The 18,921-nt window shown below is 36.2% G+C and overlaps 2 protein-coding genes across 2 annotated transcripts; both read left to right on the forward strand.

The window, feature by feature from the left end:
- The first annotated feature begins 7,854 nt into the window (after positions 1-7,854).
- LOC120600789 (olfactory receptor 1002) lies at positions 7,855-8,796 on the forward strand. The gene has a single exon (XM_039860320.1). The coding sequence runs from the start codon at positions 7,855-7,857 to the stop codon at positions 8,794-8,796; it is 942 nt and encodes a 313-aa protein (XP_039716254.1).
- Positions 8,797-15,267: 6,471 nt separating this feature from the next.
- On the forward strand, positions 15,268-16,209 carry LOC120600784 (olfactory receptor 1009). The gene has a single exon (XM_039860311.1). The coding sequence runs from the start codon at positions 15,268-15,270 to the stop codon at positions 16,207-16,209; it is 942 nt and encodes a 313-aa protein (XP_039716245.1).
- Positions 16,210-18,921: the final 2,712 nt, after the last annotated feature.

The following is an 18,921-nucleotide window of genomic DNA, read 5'->3' on the forward strand; positions in this document are numbered from 1 at the left end:
GTTTAAAATAAGTATTTATTCAGTGCTTAGATGGTGTGGCTTTTAAGTGTATAAAAAGTTCTGACTCACATGATGAGTGGATAGTCTCACTTCCATTTGGTTGTTATACATTCTTATATTATTTTTTTAGTGACTAGAGTTACAAAATGCGTTCTTGATGTTTCAGAGTCTAACATGAATTAGTTTTTGTCTCAGTCTCCAGATAATGGAAGGATGTTAGAACACATTGATTCCATTTATCCTACTCTTGATTTTTATGTTATTGTTATCATTTATTTCAGCTTTCTAATCAAGACCTTATCATTTTTTTTGTAAATAAATCTTCATATAAAATTATTTACATATTTTTCTTTTCATTGAATATGTCAAATATATCCCTGAGATTCCATAAAAATTAATTTTCCTTTTAACTAAAGAACAGTCATTCGTCTATTTTTAATTCAGGCCAATATATGAAAAAGTTTCTTTGATTTTGTTTGAATATGCCTTTATTTCACCTTCATGGATAGTTTTACTTGGTGTAAAATTTAGTTGGATATTATTATTTTTTTCAACACTTCAAAGTTATTCTATTTCTTCTACTTTCTTTTATTTGCGATAGGAACTCAAATTGTTTTATTATTATTCCTTTGAAAGTAATTTTTTTTTTTTTTTTACTGAATGCATTTCTTTTTTTCTTTGGTTATTGGCAGTTTGAATATGATGTACCTCAGTGTGTTTTCTTTATAGTATATTTTATCATGCTGGGACTTGGTTGTACTTCTTGTCTACAACATTATTTCTTTCTTCCTTTTTGGAAAATCTTCACTATTGCCATTTTTTTTCTCTCTTGGCATTGTCATCACACATTTTAGGTCTTTTCACTGTACTATGTATTTCTCTTTCATATTTCTCGTGATTTTTCTCTTCATGCTTCATTCTACATGTTTGCTTCTAATCTATTTTTATCTCCAGTAAATATTGTCTCTATTCCAGTTTGAAGAAGAAGTCAATAGTTTGATTTTATGTATGATCTGTTTTAATTTCCCATTGGAAGCCAAGGGAGATACTGGTTAGGCAGTTGAATATTTGATTCTGAGATTTAAAACAAGAAGAGAAAAGAAAGATAAGTTTGGGAGTCTTAGCATAGAAATGATATTTAAAACTACGGGACTAGATGAACTTTTTTAGGAAATGAAGGGAAAAAAAGAGGCTCAGAAACTGATCACTGGCGTTTTCCAACATTTAGAAATTAGGACTATGAGGAAAATATGGAAAATTAAACTAAGAAAAATGAGAATCAGGAGAGTGTTGTGTTAAGAAGCCACCTAAGAAAATTGTTTTAGGAAAGAGGAAGCAGTCAACAGTATTAAATACTGCATTATCTTCAATGAATACCGATAACTTACCATTGCATTTGACAATGTGGACATCAATGGAGACTCTGACAAGAGCAGTTGGTGGAGTGATGGGGATGAAAGTCTGCTTGGAGTGGGTTCAAGAATGAAAGTCAGGAGAGGGAGCAGAGACGGCCCTCCCGTATAATAGAATAGGAAGTTGTTATTGGGCAGTTCCTGGAGTATGCATGAGGAGCAGATGGGAGTTTTCTTTAAATATTAGACACTATAAAATCATTAAACCTGACTGGAGTGCTTTGGTAGAAGGGGAAAACTGAAGACACGAGAGTGTGGCCAAATGCAAGGTAGATGTTCTTGAGTAAGCACGGGGTCATGGAATCAGATTCAGGATTAGATAGGCTGGCTTCAAATAAAATTACATAGAATGCCTTGAGTGCAACTGAAGATCAGGAAGGACATATGTATGCATGAGAAGATAACTGGGTGAGGGACATGTGTAAAAAATCTGTCTTTTAAATAAATAGAGCTCAACATTTTCTTTTGTTGCCTTTTATAATTTTGTTGGCCCTGTCTATAATGCTCGTTTATTTTCTCTTTGGTAACTTTAGTGTCTTCCCTTTTTTAACACTCGTTTTTTTTTTTTGGAAAGTTTTAATCCAACTGCATTAGTCTGCTAGTGCTGTCATAACATAATAACACAGACTCAGTGGCACAGACAACAGAAATTAATTCTTTTACAATTCTGGAGCCCCACCCTTATGAACTCATTTAACCTTAATTACCTCATTAAAGACCCTATCTCCAAATACAGTCACATTAGGAGTTAGGATATTCACATATGAATTTTGGGGAAATATAAATTTTGAAAGTTCAAAGAAATAATACAATGGTACTTTCTCTTTTTATTAAAAAAAATCTATGACATAAAACTCAATTTTATAGTTAATATTAGATATCAGGGTAATGACATTTTATATTATCCTTGTTTACACAGGTTATTTACTGAAAGGTTCAAATATAGAGAAATGTAAGTGACACTATACATCAGTGCTTACAAGATTGTGTGTGTGTGTGTGTGTGTGTGTGTGCCTTGTAGCAAAGAGAGAGGAGAGAGAGAGAGAGAGAGAGAGAGAGAGAGAGAGATCTGAGGATTTTGTTAAAATGCAGGTTTTGATTGAGTTGAACTATGGAGGGGATTCAGAGTCTGCATTTTTGATAAATTCCCAAGTGACACTGGTGCAGCTGATTCATGAACCACACGTTGAATAGTGAGTCTGTAGAGTGTTCATAGGACTGTCCCACGACCTCCTACACCTTGACTTTCTGTGGGTCATTTAAAATGGTCTGTTTTTCTTTTCCTATTCCTGTTTTATGAGCAATATTAATTTTACCAGCAATATCAATCAAGAATTTATCAATATTAGCATTCTGTTTATTCATTATGATATCTCGAATTGTGTTCATATGGAATATAGAGAAAGAATTTTAAAATGTCATTACTCTGAATTAGAACAACATAATGAGATGACAGGAATTCAGAAGCACAAATGTTTTACAGATGCATTGCTCAACTCTTTCACTTCAAAATTCTTGCAATGTTCTTGACAAGTTATTGTCTATTTAAAAGTGCTCTTGGAAGGTCATTGTCTGAGTGTGTCCCCTAAAATGCTGTTGATCTTTGTACTTCCAAGAGCAGTTATTAACTCTTGTAATTTTCTAATTTTTGAAATTTGTTTTACCTTTTGAGCTTAAATTTGTGATCTTACAACTGAAATCCCCGAGGACACCATCTGTCTTCTGGGCTACTCAGAGAAAAAGTACCACCACCATTGTTCATAATAACCCTTTGTCACGATAGCTCCTTCAGTATTTGAAGACAAGATGGTGCATTCCCTTACCTTATCTCTAGCCTAAAGCCCATATTTCCAAATAAGATGACAGCATTGCTTGAGATTGTGTCTCTGGCTTTGTTTTTGTGTGTGCTTATTAGTGTAATTGCTCTCTCCATGTTTCACTGCTGAGAATCAGACTGAAGTATATCTTGTCTTTATAACTGTAAAATGATACTGTCCAGGGGTGATGTGCAGTTGAAGAAAATATGGTTGAAATTATATTGATAATTTTCTTTCTCTTGCATTTGTTTATTCAATTCCCTAACACCTTTTGCCCCTACATGCACTCTGATAAACACAGGGGATACAGACATTAGTAAAGCAGATTTGCTTTGCTCAAATTGTTCTATGCTGGGAAATAATATAACATATTTGATAAATGCTGTATTAAAGGGGTGTTATGGTGCTATGGAATCATGATGAGAGAGAAACGAAGGGTGACCTGAGGTTTCAGAAATACTTAGAAGAGAAGAGAAAAAGAACAGGAAATTAATTTTTATGAGCACTTACTATGTAATGAGTATTTTGCTTATTTTACTTAATCCACTTTTTCTCATAGCTCTATGAGCTAAGTATTCTTCAATCCTTTTAAACATGCATTAATAATACAAAGCTATATATGTAGAAAGAAACAAAGTCAGTGTTTTGTTTTAGGTTCACTTGTTTCCAGCCTGTACTGACTTCCTTATTCTTATAGAGTGATAGGATGCCATACAATTTTAATATTAAGTAGTGATAATTGCTTTGAAGAAAAACAAAACTAGGGTAAGGAGAAAGTGAGCGAGTGTTTTGGTGGGCTTAGCTGTACTCTTTTACAAAGGATAATGAAGGGACATTTTGGCAGAAACCCGAATAAAGTGAAGAATAGAATTGTGCAGCTCTCTAGATAGACATTAGCAGCAGAAGGAAGAGAGAGGAAGCTTCTGAGGTAGAATTCTGCTTTGCTTGTTCCAAGAATAGAGAGAGGACTGAGTGAGATGGCAAGAGGTAGATAACCTAGGTCTTTCTATTGAGATTTCAAGAGTTAATGCTCTCAAAGCACTTAGAAGAACAAACATCTTCAGTATCAAGATTAATATCCTGTGACGACTTTTATGTAAATAGATATCTTCTGTTTTCTGAAATACCTTGAAAGATTCCTCATTGCTTACAGAAATTCAAGCTATTTATGAAACTTGAGCCCAAATGTATGTTCCACCCTAATATTTGAAATTTTTATACAGCCAATGTGGAACACTTTTATGTCTTGAAGATACTATTCAAATTTATAGTTCTCCATTGCTTCATAGACACCCCAGTCCACCTTATTCCTTTTTACTTCTATCTTAGCTTCTCTTTGAGATTCATCATGTCCAAGACACTATTTCCAAACCTTCTGGTAACAACGAGACCACCGTCTTAGCAACTCCTGGGCCCATCAGAGGATCTTCAGTGCTGCTGTGTACCCAGACTCACCTTCCGATTGTCATCTCTCTGAAACAGGGCTGTATTTTAGATTCTCAAAGCTACACGGTACCCAATGGTAGGTGCTCATCCTGCAGCAGCTAAAGGCTCAAAACCAGAATTTCAAATTTTTGGGGTGGGGTGGTCCCAAAGGGAGACACAGTTTTGTTCTGTACAATTACACTTGACTCAAAGTCTCCAAATTATTCTCTCACACGATAACTTTAAAATCTTCTCTATAGGCCTGGTCTCCTGAACATCTGGCTCTTTGAGGGACTTAGCTCTCACACAACAGCCTTTTAGAAAAACCTCTGCTATGTGTCGTGCAGAATTGAGTCAATGAACTCTTTTTAAAAGTGCTCTTGGAAGGACCAGGTTTCAAGATGGTACCACTATATCGTTCCTAGACACCTGAAGGAGCCAAGAAGAATGACAAAGCTACATTTACAGGGTGACTCATTGTCACATCAGAGAATGTTAATTTTGTAACAAACAAGCAGAGTCTGGGACATGTTTCTTCAGACAGGTGAGTTAAGTAATTTTCTAAATTGTCTACAGGAGGCCAGATATAAAAAATAAGTCTAGAAGCCCAAGAAAACATCTCTAAGCTTGCCCTGAAGAATAATCTGGTACAAATAGAATATTCGATCTGTGTCTTTGGTTTAAATGACCTAACTTGAATGTACATTTTGTTTGATTTTGCATTTGGCAGAGAGATTCTGAAATATGCTGCAAGATTAAGGGGCTCATTGAATGTTAGAATTGAAAGACTTTGGCTTCTCTGGTTCTCAATTTTTTTACTTTACCTAGATTTGATGTGATAAGTAGAAATATTTTCTCTCAATCAGCTGACTTGAATTTTCTGCTGTTTGTGCCTACAGTTGCACGCATACCTAGCATCAAAACTTCTCTGTTTTAGAATCTTTGGATTAGACAAGGCTGGGAAAATAAAGTAATATGCATTTTGACAGTCAGACACTATTGTTTTCACACAATAGTCTGAATTGGTTGAGATCATAGATGGATATATATATTTCATCCTTATGAAATTTTTTCATTATCTAAATTTATGCTGAAATGCAAAATGCTTTGTTTCCATCTTCTATGAGTAATAATGAATACAAATATAAAAGATCTGAAATGATTTTCTATGTTTAGAAAATTTTCAATCTTGAAACAATTTACTACTAAGGTATAGTTTTTCTGATTAATCCTAAAATCTGCCCCAGCTCCATTGCCTCTGAGACCACAGGAGGTTAGCACATTTTTATTTCATTAATTTTCTGTTAACCAAAACCCTTTTCAAGCTTTCTTATCAGGAGAGAATGCTGTTAGACTACTGTCAATACTTCTTTTGCTGCACACTTCAATAATACTTTGGTGTAATATGCTGTTGGAATCGTTAGGATTATTTTAAGGTCCAAAGTGAATGCCTCCCTTCCCTCATTTTTCCCTTTTATTCCTTCTTCCTTCCTTCCTTCCTTCCTTCCTTCCTTCTTCTTCCTTTTTTTCTTTCTCTTTCTTTCTTTCTTTCTTTCTTTCTTTTCTTTTCTTTCTTTCTTTCTTTCTTTCTTTCTTTCTTTCTTTCTTCTCTCTCTCTCTCTCTCTCTTTCTTTCTTTCTTTCACTATCCTTACTTCCCATTTTTCTCACTTCTCATTTAAAATTAAAAAAATAAAAAAAATTTAAATTTTTTTTAAAACACCTTTTTATTTTGAATAAATAGAGATTCCCAGGAAGCTTGAAAGATAGTACAGATAGATACCTGGTACCCTTCATCCAGTTTTCTGCAATGATTACATCTTAATGACAACAGACCAACACAGAAAATAGGAAATCGACATTGATACGATGTGTGTAAATAGTTCTACATCATTGTATCATGTGCGCAGATTTGTGTAATCACCATCGCAATCAGGATACACTATTATGCCAACTCCATGAAGATCTCCCTGTGCTATCTCTTTACAGTCACGCCACTGCCCTCTTTTCTAATCCCAGGCAACCATTGACCTATTCTCTATCTCTGCAATTTTGCTATTTTGAGTACATAATATAAATGGAATCATAGAACATGTGATCTTTTAAGACTGGCTGTTTTCAATTCAATTCTAATGCCTTCAAGACCTATCCAAGTTGTTAATGCTCTCAAAGCATTATCATATGTTGCATGTATCATATTTTCCTTCTTTTTATCACTGAATAGTTTTCTGTGGCATGAATATACCACAGTTTATTTAACCTGTCATCTATTGTAGGACATTCTGATTGTTTTGAATGTTCAGCTATTATGAATAATACTTCTATGAACAAAAATGTATTTTTTATGCGAGCATAGTTTTCATTTCTCTGGGATAAATGCCCAAGTGTGTCCTTTTCGTCCTTAAAATATTGTTTTCTTTCCAAGTTTCTGATAACACTGTTTTAATAGCTACTCAATGTTGAGGAACTGGTCTCTTCTTGGATGGACTAAAAAATCTGATGGCGTTTGATGAGATTAATGGGTGTACCATACACCAGTGATAGAGGCACATAGGAGTTTTGGAGAAGATGTCACATGGAGATATTGTTGAGAATTTGTTCCTTTTCCAAAGCCAGCTTCTCTTGTCTGAGCTTACACTCTTTCTTTAGACATAACAAGTTATGTTTTAGACAACACAATGGGTAATTTTTCTAGAATCTAGAGGAAATTGTGAGGAACCTATATTCTTAACACCCTTCACCTAGAGTGAGACTAGATACCAGCTCAAATTAATCAAGTTCAAATAACATCTTTTTTTCTTTTTTTTTTTTTTTTTTTTTTAAGTAAAATGTTTCTTAAAATATCTTTGGTCAAAGGTGAGGGAATTTTAGAAATGTAACCTTGCATAATTAGAGGATTTGCTTCAGATAATTGTCGAAGGTCATTCTATGTCTAAAATTTTATGATTCTCCTTCAAAATCCTGTTTGATCAAGGAGGAAACTGAAGAGCCCAGCGAGATTCAGATATTTACTCGGTGTCACACAGATAGTTAGCAGACAGGGTGACCACTGGGTTAAAACTTGAGTACACTCTGTCAGCCTGCTCTATGAAATGTAGAAAAATAGAAGTCAAGTGTAGATTTAAAATTAAGAAGCCCTCAATTACAAATGTATTGCATATGAAAAATTTTCTCTTTATCATTACAGAATTAAACAGAGGAATGGATTATGGAAATCAAACTTCGGTAATTGAGTTTTTTTTCACGGGCTTAACCAATCATTTCCAGTACCAGGTTGTTCTCTTTGTGATATTTCTCTTGGTTTATGTTGCCACTTTTCTGGGAAACTTGGGTATGATCACCCTTATTTGGATAGATTCCCGACTCCACACCCCCATGTACTTTTTTCTCAGCCACCTGTCCTTTGTGGATATGTGCTCCTCTTCTGTCATTGGTCCCAAGATGTTGACTGACATCTTTGTGGAGAAAAAAGTAATCTCTTTCTTTGGTTGTGCTGCCCAGTTATGTTTTTTTGGTCAGTTTGTAGTGACTGAGTGTTTCCTCCTGGCTTCCATGGCATATGATCGATATATAGCTATTTGTAAGCCCTTGTTTTATATGCTCATTATGTCCCAGTGGGTCTGTGTGCAGCTGGTCATAGGGCCTTATACCGTGGATCTTATAAATGCCATGACCCACACGACTTCTGCTTTTTGCCTACCTTACTGTGGTCCAAAAATCATCAATCACTTTTTCTGTGACCTTCTTCCGGTTCTCTCACTGGCATTTGCAGACACCCAGATCAATCAGTTTTTACTATTCGCCTTGGCTGGAGCTGTAGGGATACTCAGTGGCGTGATCATCTTTGTCTCCTACATTTACATCGTCATTGCCATCCTGAGGATCCGCTCTGCCGATGGGAGGTGCAAAGCCTTCCCCACCTGCTCTTCTCACCTGACAGCCATCTCCATCTTTTATGGGACGCTTTTCTTTATCTATGTATGTCTGAGTTCTAGTGTCTCCCCGGACATCAATAAAGTGGTTTCTGAGTTTTATATGGCTGTGATTCCCATGTTGAACCCACTTATCTATAGCCTGAGAAACAAGGAAGTCAAGAATTCATTTGGAAGGGTGTTTAGAAGGAAGTTCCTGATGAGTAAGTAAAACAGAATACCATTTGTAGTACTGGTTGAGAGCTAATCTACATGCAATATGCCAGAACAAGGGCTGGGTGCCAAGAATACTACTTTTGTGTTGAGATTTGCTCTGCATTACTACGTGTCACGCAATGTTTTTAGGTTAAAATGTTTTCATTTGATTTTCCAATTTCTCATTCAGCAAGAAAGAGTTGGAGTGGATTATTGAACCCCAAGTCTTTAAAAGTATGCTCAAGGTTTGTTATCAGAAAATGAAAGATTTGTTAAATCCTGATTGTAGTAATCATAACCAGTGACTTAACTGTTCTGCTTTATAGGGTGTTAAGATCCATCAACTGTCTATGAGCTTGGCCTTGACTCTTTAAACATAAATTTTAAAAAGTGTATTATGGTCAAAACTTCCAGTTACATGGTAAATAAGTTCTGAGGATGTAATAAATAGCACTGTGACTATATTTAATAAATCATTGTTATATATTTTTAAGTTGTTAAGAGACCGGATCTTAAAAGTTCTCATCACATGAAAACAAAAATGTAACTGAGATAATTGCTGCTAACTCTACTTACTGTGTAATCATTTCACAATATATACATATGTCAAAGTATTATGCTGTATTCCTTGGACTAATACAATGTTATATGTTAATTATATGGCAATAATACTGGAAAACAATAAATTACTCAGGAAGTAGAATGATACCACTTTCTAATACTACCTTCATGTTTTATGAAGGCTTTCTATATCCCTGTATGCTCTGCTCATAGTAATAACTTGTCATTGGGATTTTGTCACTGCAATTACATGATTTGTGCTTGTAAAGTGCAGAATGCATTGCAGTTCTTTAATAAAGTGTTAGTAATAACTGTTGTTATTTATTAATTTTTGTGTCATAGGCAGGATATCAATTCCATTTTTTATAGATAAGGAGCCTGACAGCCATGAAGATAAGTAAGAAGAAAGGCACAGAATTGACATTTGAGCCTTTCTTTGCTTGTATGTAACATGTAAATATGTATGTGTGTTTTCTTTCCTGAGGTTGCAGTTTTGATGTTTTTTTTCTGTTTGTTTCTGCGCTAATATCACTTTGAATCAGTTATTAGTATAAAACATTTATTCTTTAATAATAACATTATTATATATTTGCTGAAGACCTACTATATCATAGACAGGATGAGAAGTGTTTTGTAAACATCTCGTTGAACACTTTAGCTCCTGCTTTTGGTATGAGTTATTAGATCCACTTTACAGCTGGGGAAACTGAGACTTCAGAGAGCTTGTGCCATATGCCTTAGGTCAGACATCTAGTAGATGGCAGGTTTGTGAGGCCCACCAAGTAATAGCAAGCTTTTGTTTTCCCGAGGGGTCATTTTGAAAACAATGTGATGAAACCTCATTATCTTTTAAGGATAATATTATTCTTTTTCCAATTTTGTGTTCATAAAGATCTCTCAAAATGCCCTTCCATCCTGAATTCTTAGAAATCTGGTTTTAAATATTTAGTATTATTTTGGAACATGAGGGTTTGTTTTACAGTATGTGCTCTCAGTATCCATGACATGCAGAATTTTACATTTTTTAATGAAACATCATTTTCCTGCCTCATTTTACTCTTTAGTCATCTCCTGTTAATATGGTCTGTGTGAATATAGGATATGTTCAAATAAGGAGTAGGCAGAGTTCCTAGTGAAGTAACACTCGTATTTCTTCCTTAAAATGTTGCTAAACTATGCCACCAGATGGCAGCATCAGCTTATCAATCATAATAAAACAGTCTAATGCTTCCTTTAGTAAAAGCATTGTTAAGATGCTCAGCTTCACTAACTATTAGGGAAATGCAAATCACAACTACAATGAGATACCACCTCACACCTGTTAGAATGGCCATCATCAACAGGACAAGTAATAACAAGTGTTGTGGGGACAGAGGAACCCAAGAGGTTGTGGGGACAAAGGAACCCTTATACACTGCTGGCGAGAATGTAAATTGGTACACCCACTGTGGAAAACAGTATGGCGGTTCCTCAAAAAATTAATAATAGAATTATCATATGACACAGCAATTCTTTTTCTGGGTATCTACCCCCCAAATTGGAAAACAGCATTTATTTGTAAAGATTTATTCACTCCAATGTTCATTGCAGCATTATTCACGGTGGCCAAGACAAGCAAACAACAGAAGTGCCTTTCGATACATGACTGGATAAAGATGATGTGGTGCATATGTACACAATGGAATATTACTGAGCCATAAGAAAAGATGAAATACTGCCATTTGAGACAATACAGATGGATCTTGAGATTATCACGCTAAGCGAAATAAGTCAGACAGAAAAAGCTGAGAACTTAAAATTTCACTCATATGTAGGATATAAAACTGAAAGCAACAAATGAACAAGACAAACAAACAGGAACTCATAGACACAGACAACAGTTTAGTGGTTATCAGAAGGAAAGGGGAGAGAGGGAAGGTAGATAAAGGTAAATGGGGTCAATTACATGATGATTAAAGAAAATTTAACTTTGGGTGGCGAACACACAATGCAATATACATATGATATATTATTGAATTGTACATTTGAAACCTGTATTTGAAACCTGTATAATTTTATTAACCAATGTCGTTCCAACAAATTTAATTTTAAAAAAGCCACATGGGAGTCTTTAAATAAAGAACTGACACTTAGAAGTCCAAATTCTTGTACCAATTTGAAAAGCTTTTGCAAGACAAAGAGAAAAAGAATAACAGAACTAACAAGATAAGAAGAAACACAATGATATCAAAAACATAAAGTAAAGATTCAACAATGGATGTTGTGTGTATGTTTATGATGGTCAGACAATTGAAGCAGAAGGGATGATCAAAGCTATAGAATGTTTTCTGAGCTAACAGAGTCAAATATGTAGATTCATAATTTTCACCATTTTAGACAGAAATCAATAAGAGGAAGCCCACAAATCCTAGCAGAGATTTTTCAATTGTAAGCTTAAGAAAATAATTATTTTCTTAATAATTAGTCAAAATGTGCTACCCCCCAAGAGGAGGAAAATCAATTCTCAGTCCTCTGAGAATATTATAATTAAAAATAAATAAACAAAAGAGCAACATCTAAAGGGTCTTCAGGGGAGAAATAAATATTACATATTTAAAAGTGGCTAAGAGTAGATTTTAAAAGTCCTCATCACAAGAAAAAAAATTTTGGCAACTACATATGGAACAAATGTTAACTAGATTTATAGTGGTATTATTTTGCTATATATACAAAGATTGAATTATTATGATGCACATGTGAAACTAACATAATGGTCTATGTCAATTATATCTCAATAAAAAATTCTTTCAGATATAGGGTCAACAGAAAGTTCGTATCAATAATTAAGGTCTCAGGAAAAAATCGCTTTAAAGAATAGAGTGACGTGTTAAGAAATTAAGAAGAAAACAAAACGAACTAAACAAAACCTTCTAGAGAGAAGTGCTGCATACTGAAGAACTTGTTTTTCCATTACTTGGGCTAGAACCAAAATTCAGGTTTTCACATGGACTCTGTTTTGACAAGCTCATGCTGTTTGTGTTGGGGACAAAACGTCACCCTAAAGCTTTTTGTTTTATTTGTTTTTATTTCTTAGCAATAAAGAATGTTTTTCCTTTGCCATATGCTAACAGTTCAGAGAATCTGCTCAAGTTTAACGACCAGTAAATATGTCATCAGAAGTCATTCTTTCCCAGCCCTAGCCCACAATAGTTAAACAGTTTACACATTTTGGACAGTCTTGGAAAAATTATGCCTTTGACAATATATGGTAAGTGCTAGATCTGGGGAAAGTCCATTTTCTGCATTCTTAGCCCTTGCTCCCAAGGTATTAATGCAGAAGAGAGGGGGCCCTACCCTGTTTGTGCTACTTCAATTTACAAAGAATTCCATGGTATTTCCTTACTTAACCTGGAACTAGAGGTAACAGAGAGTCTACATCCAGTTAGAAACAAACATAAAATTATCAGAAAGCAGATCTCATTGGACATACCGAGGATATGAAGCAAAACTATAATTGCACTTTCCCTGAGTGGCCTTGTTCCCAAGATATGGTTCGCTTTGGGGACACATCATCTTCAATAACAACAACAAAGAAAAAAATGATGCAAGTATTTCAGGAAACTTTTATCTCACCCGTGAAAGACTCTGAACGTTTTACAGTGGAGTTGTCAAAAATTTTCTTTTGGGAAGAGGATAAGGAATAAAATCAAATGAGTATTGAAAACTTTGCCTCATTCTCTGTGTGAGGGTAGCCATATTGAAGGAAGTGGTGAAACCTAAGAAACTGGGCTCATTTTTACTTTAGTTCTTGTCATCTTTGAAGAAGGGGGAGCCCATTAGAATGTAAGTTGAGATCTTCTAAATCATCTTCTGTTCTTCTTTCTGCTTGATTTTTAACATGTTCAAGAGAACATGAATCATTTTAAGTAAATTTGAAATAAATTGTACATTTGGTTCAAAAGCATGATCCTCACCTTTGTTGGATGTTGAGCAAAATTTAAGAAGAGATAATTTCTGTAGAGATACGTTTAGGCTCTGTAGCTGGATCAAACTATAATCACATAAGTATAAAATTGTATAGAGATAATTTAACAGCAGGGTAAGAGAAAAAGATAGCACTGAATTCTGCTCCATCCTTGTTTAAAGCAACTGGATGCTTTCCTTGCTAAGGAAAAGCTAGCAGATTGTATGGATATTATCCTAGTTCTTTGAACTAGAGAGCTGGTTGTGTCTCATTCTGCGTGGTTTGACCTGCATGGAGCACTGTATCCTATGCTGAGCATCAAATGGAAAAGAGAAACTGAGAACTAAAATGCGCATAGAGTGGCAGAAAGCTTGGGCAGGTGTAGAAACCAGGACTGGTAGGAAAGAGGTTAGGAGCGTCAGGTGACTGTCAAGTGGAAGACTGACATATAGTGTGTGATGGATCCTGGAGCAGTTATCAGACTTGAAAATATTTAAGCAAGAGGTGAGTGTGATGGGTAAACAGTTTGACTGGCTATCCCATCTTTCTTTTTAATTCCCCTGAAGCAAAGGGTATAATATAAACTGTATTTTTGACCCCATAGAATGCCTTGCTAAAGTTAATACATAAAATAATACATTTCAAATTAGAAACTGAAGAAAAAGTATCTAGCATTAAGTATGATGCTGGACTCCAATATTCCTGGGCTCATGAAAAATTTTTAAAGCAAAGTATAGTGATTTTCTGGGCACTTGTACATTGGTTCTCTCATGCTTAATGGAGGAGAATTCTCAGAGATCAGACGACAAAAGTTTGAGCTATATTGAATGAATGACAAGTTTAAGGTTCAGAGAGACCAGCTGACTTAACCAAGGTCACTCTTACAGGGAGTGACATAAGGATCTACAGAAGATACATAGATGGGAGAATCTAGGCTCTTTTGCACATTTCTTCCTAGTACTGTTTCCATAAAGTTGATACCTAAACTCAACATTTCCCATTATCTTATAGGCTTCTCACTAATGGCCATTAACTATAAACTCAACACCAGAGACAGGGAACCAACAATGTATTGCCCTGCACTCATAGTGGAATGAAATTTGGATTTCTTCGAGATGAATGGAATTGTGAAAATACAAGAAGCTTTTCTGCAGTGTCAGAAAGAGCAGTCCATTTTGACAGATGTGTCAAAGTCCACCTCTGTTAGTCACTAGCATTATGGATGTAGATATTGAGCCTCGATTTCTCTCCTATATAAAATGAGATGATGATATTTAGCCTGCAGGGTTATTAAAAAGAGTATATAAGGCAGACATACCAACAATATTTGTGCACTTATTTAGATGCTCAATAAGACTCTGCTAAATGCTTCGGGTATGCTATCTTATTTAATCCTCACGATAATTTACAAGGCTGGTATTGCCATTATTATTCTGGCTTTTCAGAGGAGAAAAGCAACTTTCCTATGTTCAGAAGAGGTGGAGTCCAGCGCAGTTGGAGAGCATGCACTTGGCCTTAAGTTATGATCACAAGTGCACAGCATATGTTCTGAAAATGAGGGGCTGCTGATTTCTTCTCTAGCTTGCCTCACTTCCACTCTCCTGCATCATTTTACCAGGTGTGTGGCAACCTGGCGAACTCAGGTAAAGTTCACTGAAGTGGGAATTAATGGACATCTATTCTGAAATTGCCTCTGCTAGCAGTTAATTATGGAACCTGAAGCGCCTGCTCGTCTTTTCTGGGCTTCCATTTTTTTCCATCTGCATATCGATGGCATCGACACAGTCTTAAGTAGTATAGCTGATCTTGTGTAGGAGTCTACATTTCCCTTTTGTTTCCCCAGCTGCAGCATGCAACTAACTCATATTATCTCATGCACTCTTCCAGTTTCTAGTAGGTTTTTGCTCTGCCTCATTTTCAAAGACATGTTTATCAAATCTGTTGTCACTCCTCTGCTCTTCTAGTGGAAACCCCAACCAGTCAATGGCCAGTGAAAACTACACCGGGGTCACGGAGTTCATTTTCACAGGTTTGAATTACAACCCCCGAATGCAGGTCTTCCTCTTCCTGCTCTTTCTTAGTTTCTACATCATCAACCTGACAGGAAACTTGGGTATGATTATTCTGATACGGATCGATTCCCGCCTTCACACACCTATGTACTTTTTCCTCAGCCACTTGTCCTTTGTGGACATCTGCTTCTCCTCAGTCGTGAGCCCCAAGATGCTCACTGACTTCTTTGTGAAAAGGAAAGCCATCTCTTTCTTGGGCTGTGCTTTGCAGCAGTGGTTCTTTGGGTTCTTTGTGGCAGCAGAGTGTTTCCTCTTGGCGTCCATGGCCTATGACCGCTATGTAGCCATCTGCAACCCATTATTGTATTCCGTTGCCATGTCCCAGAGACTCTGTATCCAGCTGGTGGTTGGTCCCTATGTCATCGGGTTCATGAACACCATGACTCATACAACCAATGCATTTCGTCTCCCTTTTTGTGGCCCCAATGTCATCAATCATTTCTTCTGCGATATGTCCCCCCTGCTTTCCCTTGTGTGTGCTGACACTGGGGTCAATAAGTTGGTAGTTTTCGTTGTGGCTGGGGCGGTGGGAGTCTTCAGTGGTGTGACTATCCTGGTCTCCTACGTTTACATCCTCACAGCCATCCTGAGGATCGACTCTGCCAATGGGAGGCGCAAAGCCTTCTCCACCTGCTCTTCTCACCTGACAGCCGTCTCCATCCTGTATGGTACTCTTTTCTTTATTTATGTGCGACCTAGTGCAAGTTTCTCCCTTAACATCAATAAAGTGGTGTCTGTGTTTTACACAGCAGTGATCCCCATGTTGAATCCACTTATCTACAGCTTGAGGAACAAGGAAGTCAAAGATGCCCTCCACAGGACTGTCGCTAAGAGGAAGTCTTGTAGAGCCTAAATTCTTACTAGAAAGAAAATCGCGGGAAGAAATCTAAATGGACAAACTAGTGCATATTGACATCCCTTTATCCATTCATCCATCTAATTATTCATTCATTTGGTCAATTAATGTAGATTCATTAAGTCCTGTGGGTGATCTTTTCTCTGTCATATACCATTAATACAGTTCAAACCATAAGAATTTTGCTTCTCTTGGACACCTCACAGCCCAATGACTTTCAAGAAAGCTTCAGTTAATTTCAGTTATTATTATTTTTATCATTCTGCTAAATATACTTTCTCATTCTGTGGACTCTTTTGTATTGGAATTTTAAAATGCTGTGGTCTAGGTTGTGTACTCTCATCTAGCTTCAATCATTAGGAATATGTAAAAAAAAATGATGTGGGATTTTATGTTTAACCTCATGAAAAGAAGGAAATCCTTAGCTGTAAACACCAGTTTTGGCGATGACCTTAACACAAAGAACTGATCTGTCTAAGGGACTAAAGACAGATCAGTATTCAGCACCCACAGATCTGGGGTGGTCCACAGGGCCTGTTTATAGTAATCAAGAGACTGGTGCCTGTTCTAATGTACTCCACACCTGAAAGAACTTCTAAGAGAATGGGTTAAGCCTATTATTTTCTTAAGATTCAATTTTTTGGTAGATGTTTAGAGGATTACCTGAACTTCTGTAGATTGGGGCTTGGTCATGCCCATGATAGTGCCTTCTAAACCCCATTAATGGAGTTCATTACTCAGTCCAGAATGTACAGATTGATAGATGCTGGCATTAAATGTAGCCTCACTCCTTAGACCTCCCTGTTCATAGTAAGATCAGTAGATTTGTAACATCACAAAGGAGTACACACATGCAGCTCAACTTGATGGTTATGACCCCTGGGCATGGCTAGTGCTGGGCAGCCTTTGGATTTGAGCATGGCAATGTATGTCATTGCATAGGGACAGTGGGGACCCATGCCAAGGTCTCCATATCCTCTTAGAGACCCAGGATGGCTACCCAGGTCTATCTTATTTTTCTTGATCTAGCCTAGTCAAGAGATATCTTTACTTTGGAATGAAGATACAAAAAAAATAGAGTTTCACTGAGGAAATGGATTAGCATTCCTAGATGACATAATGTCATGGCTAAATTGTCATAGAACTGTCCTCAGAATTTTAAGTCCATCTATTTGCTCAAGATGAATTTAGAAACATTGATTAAGAAGTTTTCTCTGAAAATTGCTGTCTGTCTGATGGTTAGCCAGAGAAATAAATTTTCTAAACTTTTGAGTACTTTTCCACATACAAGGAGTTACGTATGGGCTCTTCTCTATTGATCATTATGTAATGCATACTCTCTGAAAATAGAAATTTGATCAGTGAGTACTCACACAATCACAGCATGCTATATAACTACAGGGGCCTTAGAAATCACATAATCTTAGTGAGACGAGGCTTAGGGGAAAATGTCTTTTTATTATGCATCATAAAAACCCAAAATATGACTTGCCTTCCCATGTATTTATGGCAGATTCATTTCAACTTCAGGAATCATGTTTTAGAGAGAGTTTTCTAGGTGGGATAAAATTTCCTCTAGACTATTCATTGGAAATGATAGAGAAGCAAAATAACATAACAAAGAGAAACAAATTTGGAACTGGAAAGCCTTGTACACTTATTCAACAAATGATTATGGAGCTCCTTTTGTGTGCCAGACACTGAGTCTGGTATTGCATACAACAGCAAAGAAAATGAACATCATTCCTGCATCCATAAGGAGAGTATATCTAAGATGTACTTCTGATCATTATTCTTTTGATGTATCAGTCAGGTCCATAATGAGACGAATGGAAGTAATAATAGTATTCACCATATTATAGGACTACACTGAAGATTAAATTGAAGGATGCATATAGAATCACTTCATACATTACAAACACATTATGCTGCTTCCTAATAAAAACTATTTAGTGAAAACAGCAACATTTTGGAACTTGGGTATTATCCTAAGTGTGCCAAACTCTCCGATATTGATTTTAGAACGCAATAATCAGAGAGTAAGTGGAGGCAGCAAGATATAGGACACAGCAACCTGAACTCTAATCTTAGCTCTATCACTGGAGTTTTGTGATTTTAGAGTTGTCTTTTAATTTTACCTATAAACTAAGGAGAATCATGCCCAGTTCACTGAAGATTTGTAATTAATTTCTTGAAGGAGCTGAAGTTCACAGGGCATCAATAGGATGCAACTTCATTATCTTTTGTCATTGCTCCTTCAAAGTGCTGTCATCTCAAAATGTGTCTTCTCAAATCTCTTTACTTTCATTAACATTAGATAGATATAATAGTTTTTTCTTTCACTTAGAAGAAAGAAACAAAGCCTTTCCATTTCCAACTATTAAAAAGTCAAGTCCACTGTCATGTCAAACTATACACTCCTTTCCAAATTAAAACATCCTCCCTCCCCGACGTCAGGCTCTGGAGCCTATAGTGAAGAAAGGGGACAGGTCTGATTCTCTATTTATCACTGTCCCTCCTTCCCCACTCTGCAGTTGCTGGATGTGACCAGCCCAGGATCAAATGCTGGGATGGAAAGAAGAGGTTTGGAAAGAGAGCAGAAAAAAGTTGCCTGGAGTAGTTGGAATTTGGTGTCAACATTTTTAAATGACAGCTGTGCAAATATTGGCTCTTTCTTTTGGGAGATTTTCCCAAGGAAATTATCCAAAA

This window comes from Pteropus medius, unplaced genomic scaffold (genome assembly GCF_902729225.1).
Source record: "Pteropus medius unplaced genomic scaffold, Ma_sr-lr_union100, whole genome shotgun sequence".
Lineage (NCBI taxonomy): Eukaryota > Metazoa > Chordata > Mammalia > Chiroptera > Pteropodidae > Pteropus > Pteropus medius.

Coding starts and splice junctions, on each gene's coding strand:
- LOC120600784 (XM_039860311.1), top strand. CDS start 15,268: ATGGCCAGTGAAAACTACACCGGGGTCACGGAGTTCATTTTCACAGGT.
- LOC120600789 (XM_039860320.1), top strand. CDS start 7,855: ATGGATTATGGAAATCAAACTTCGGTAATTGAGTTTTTTTTCACGGGC.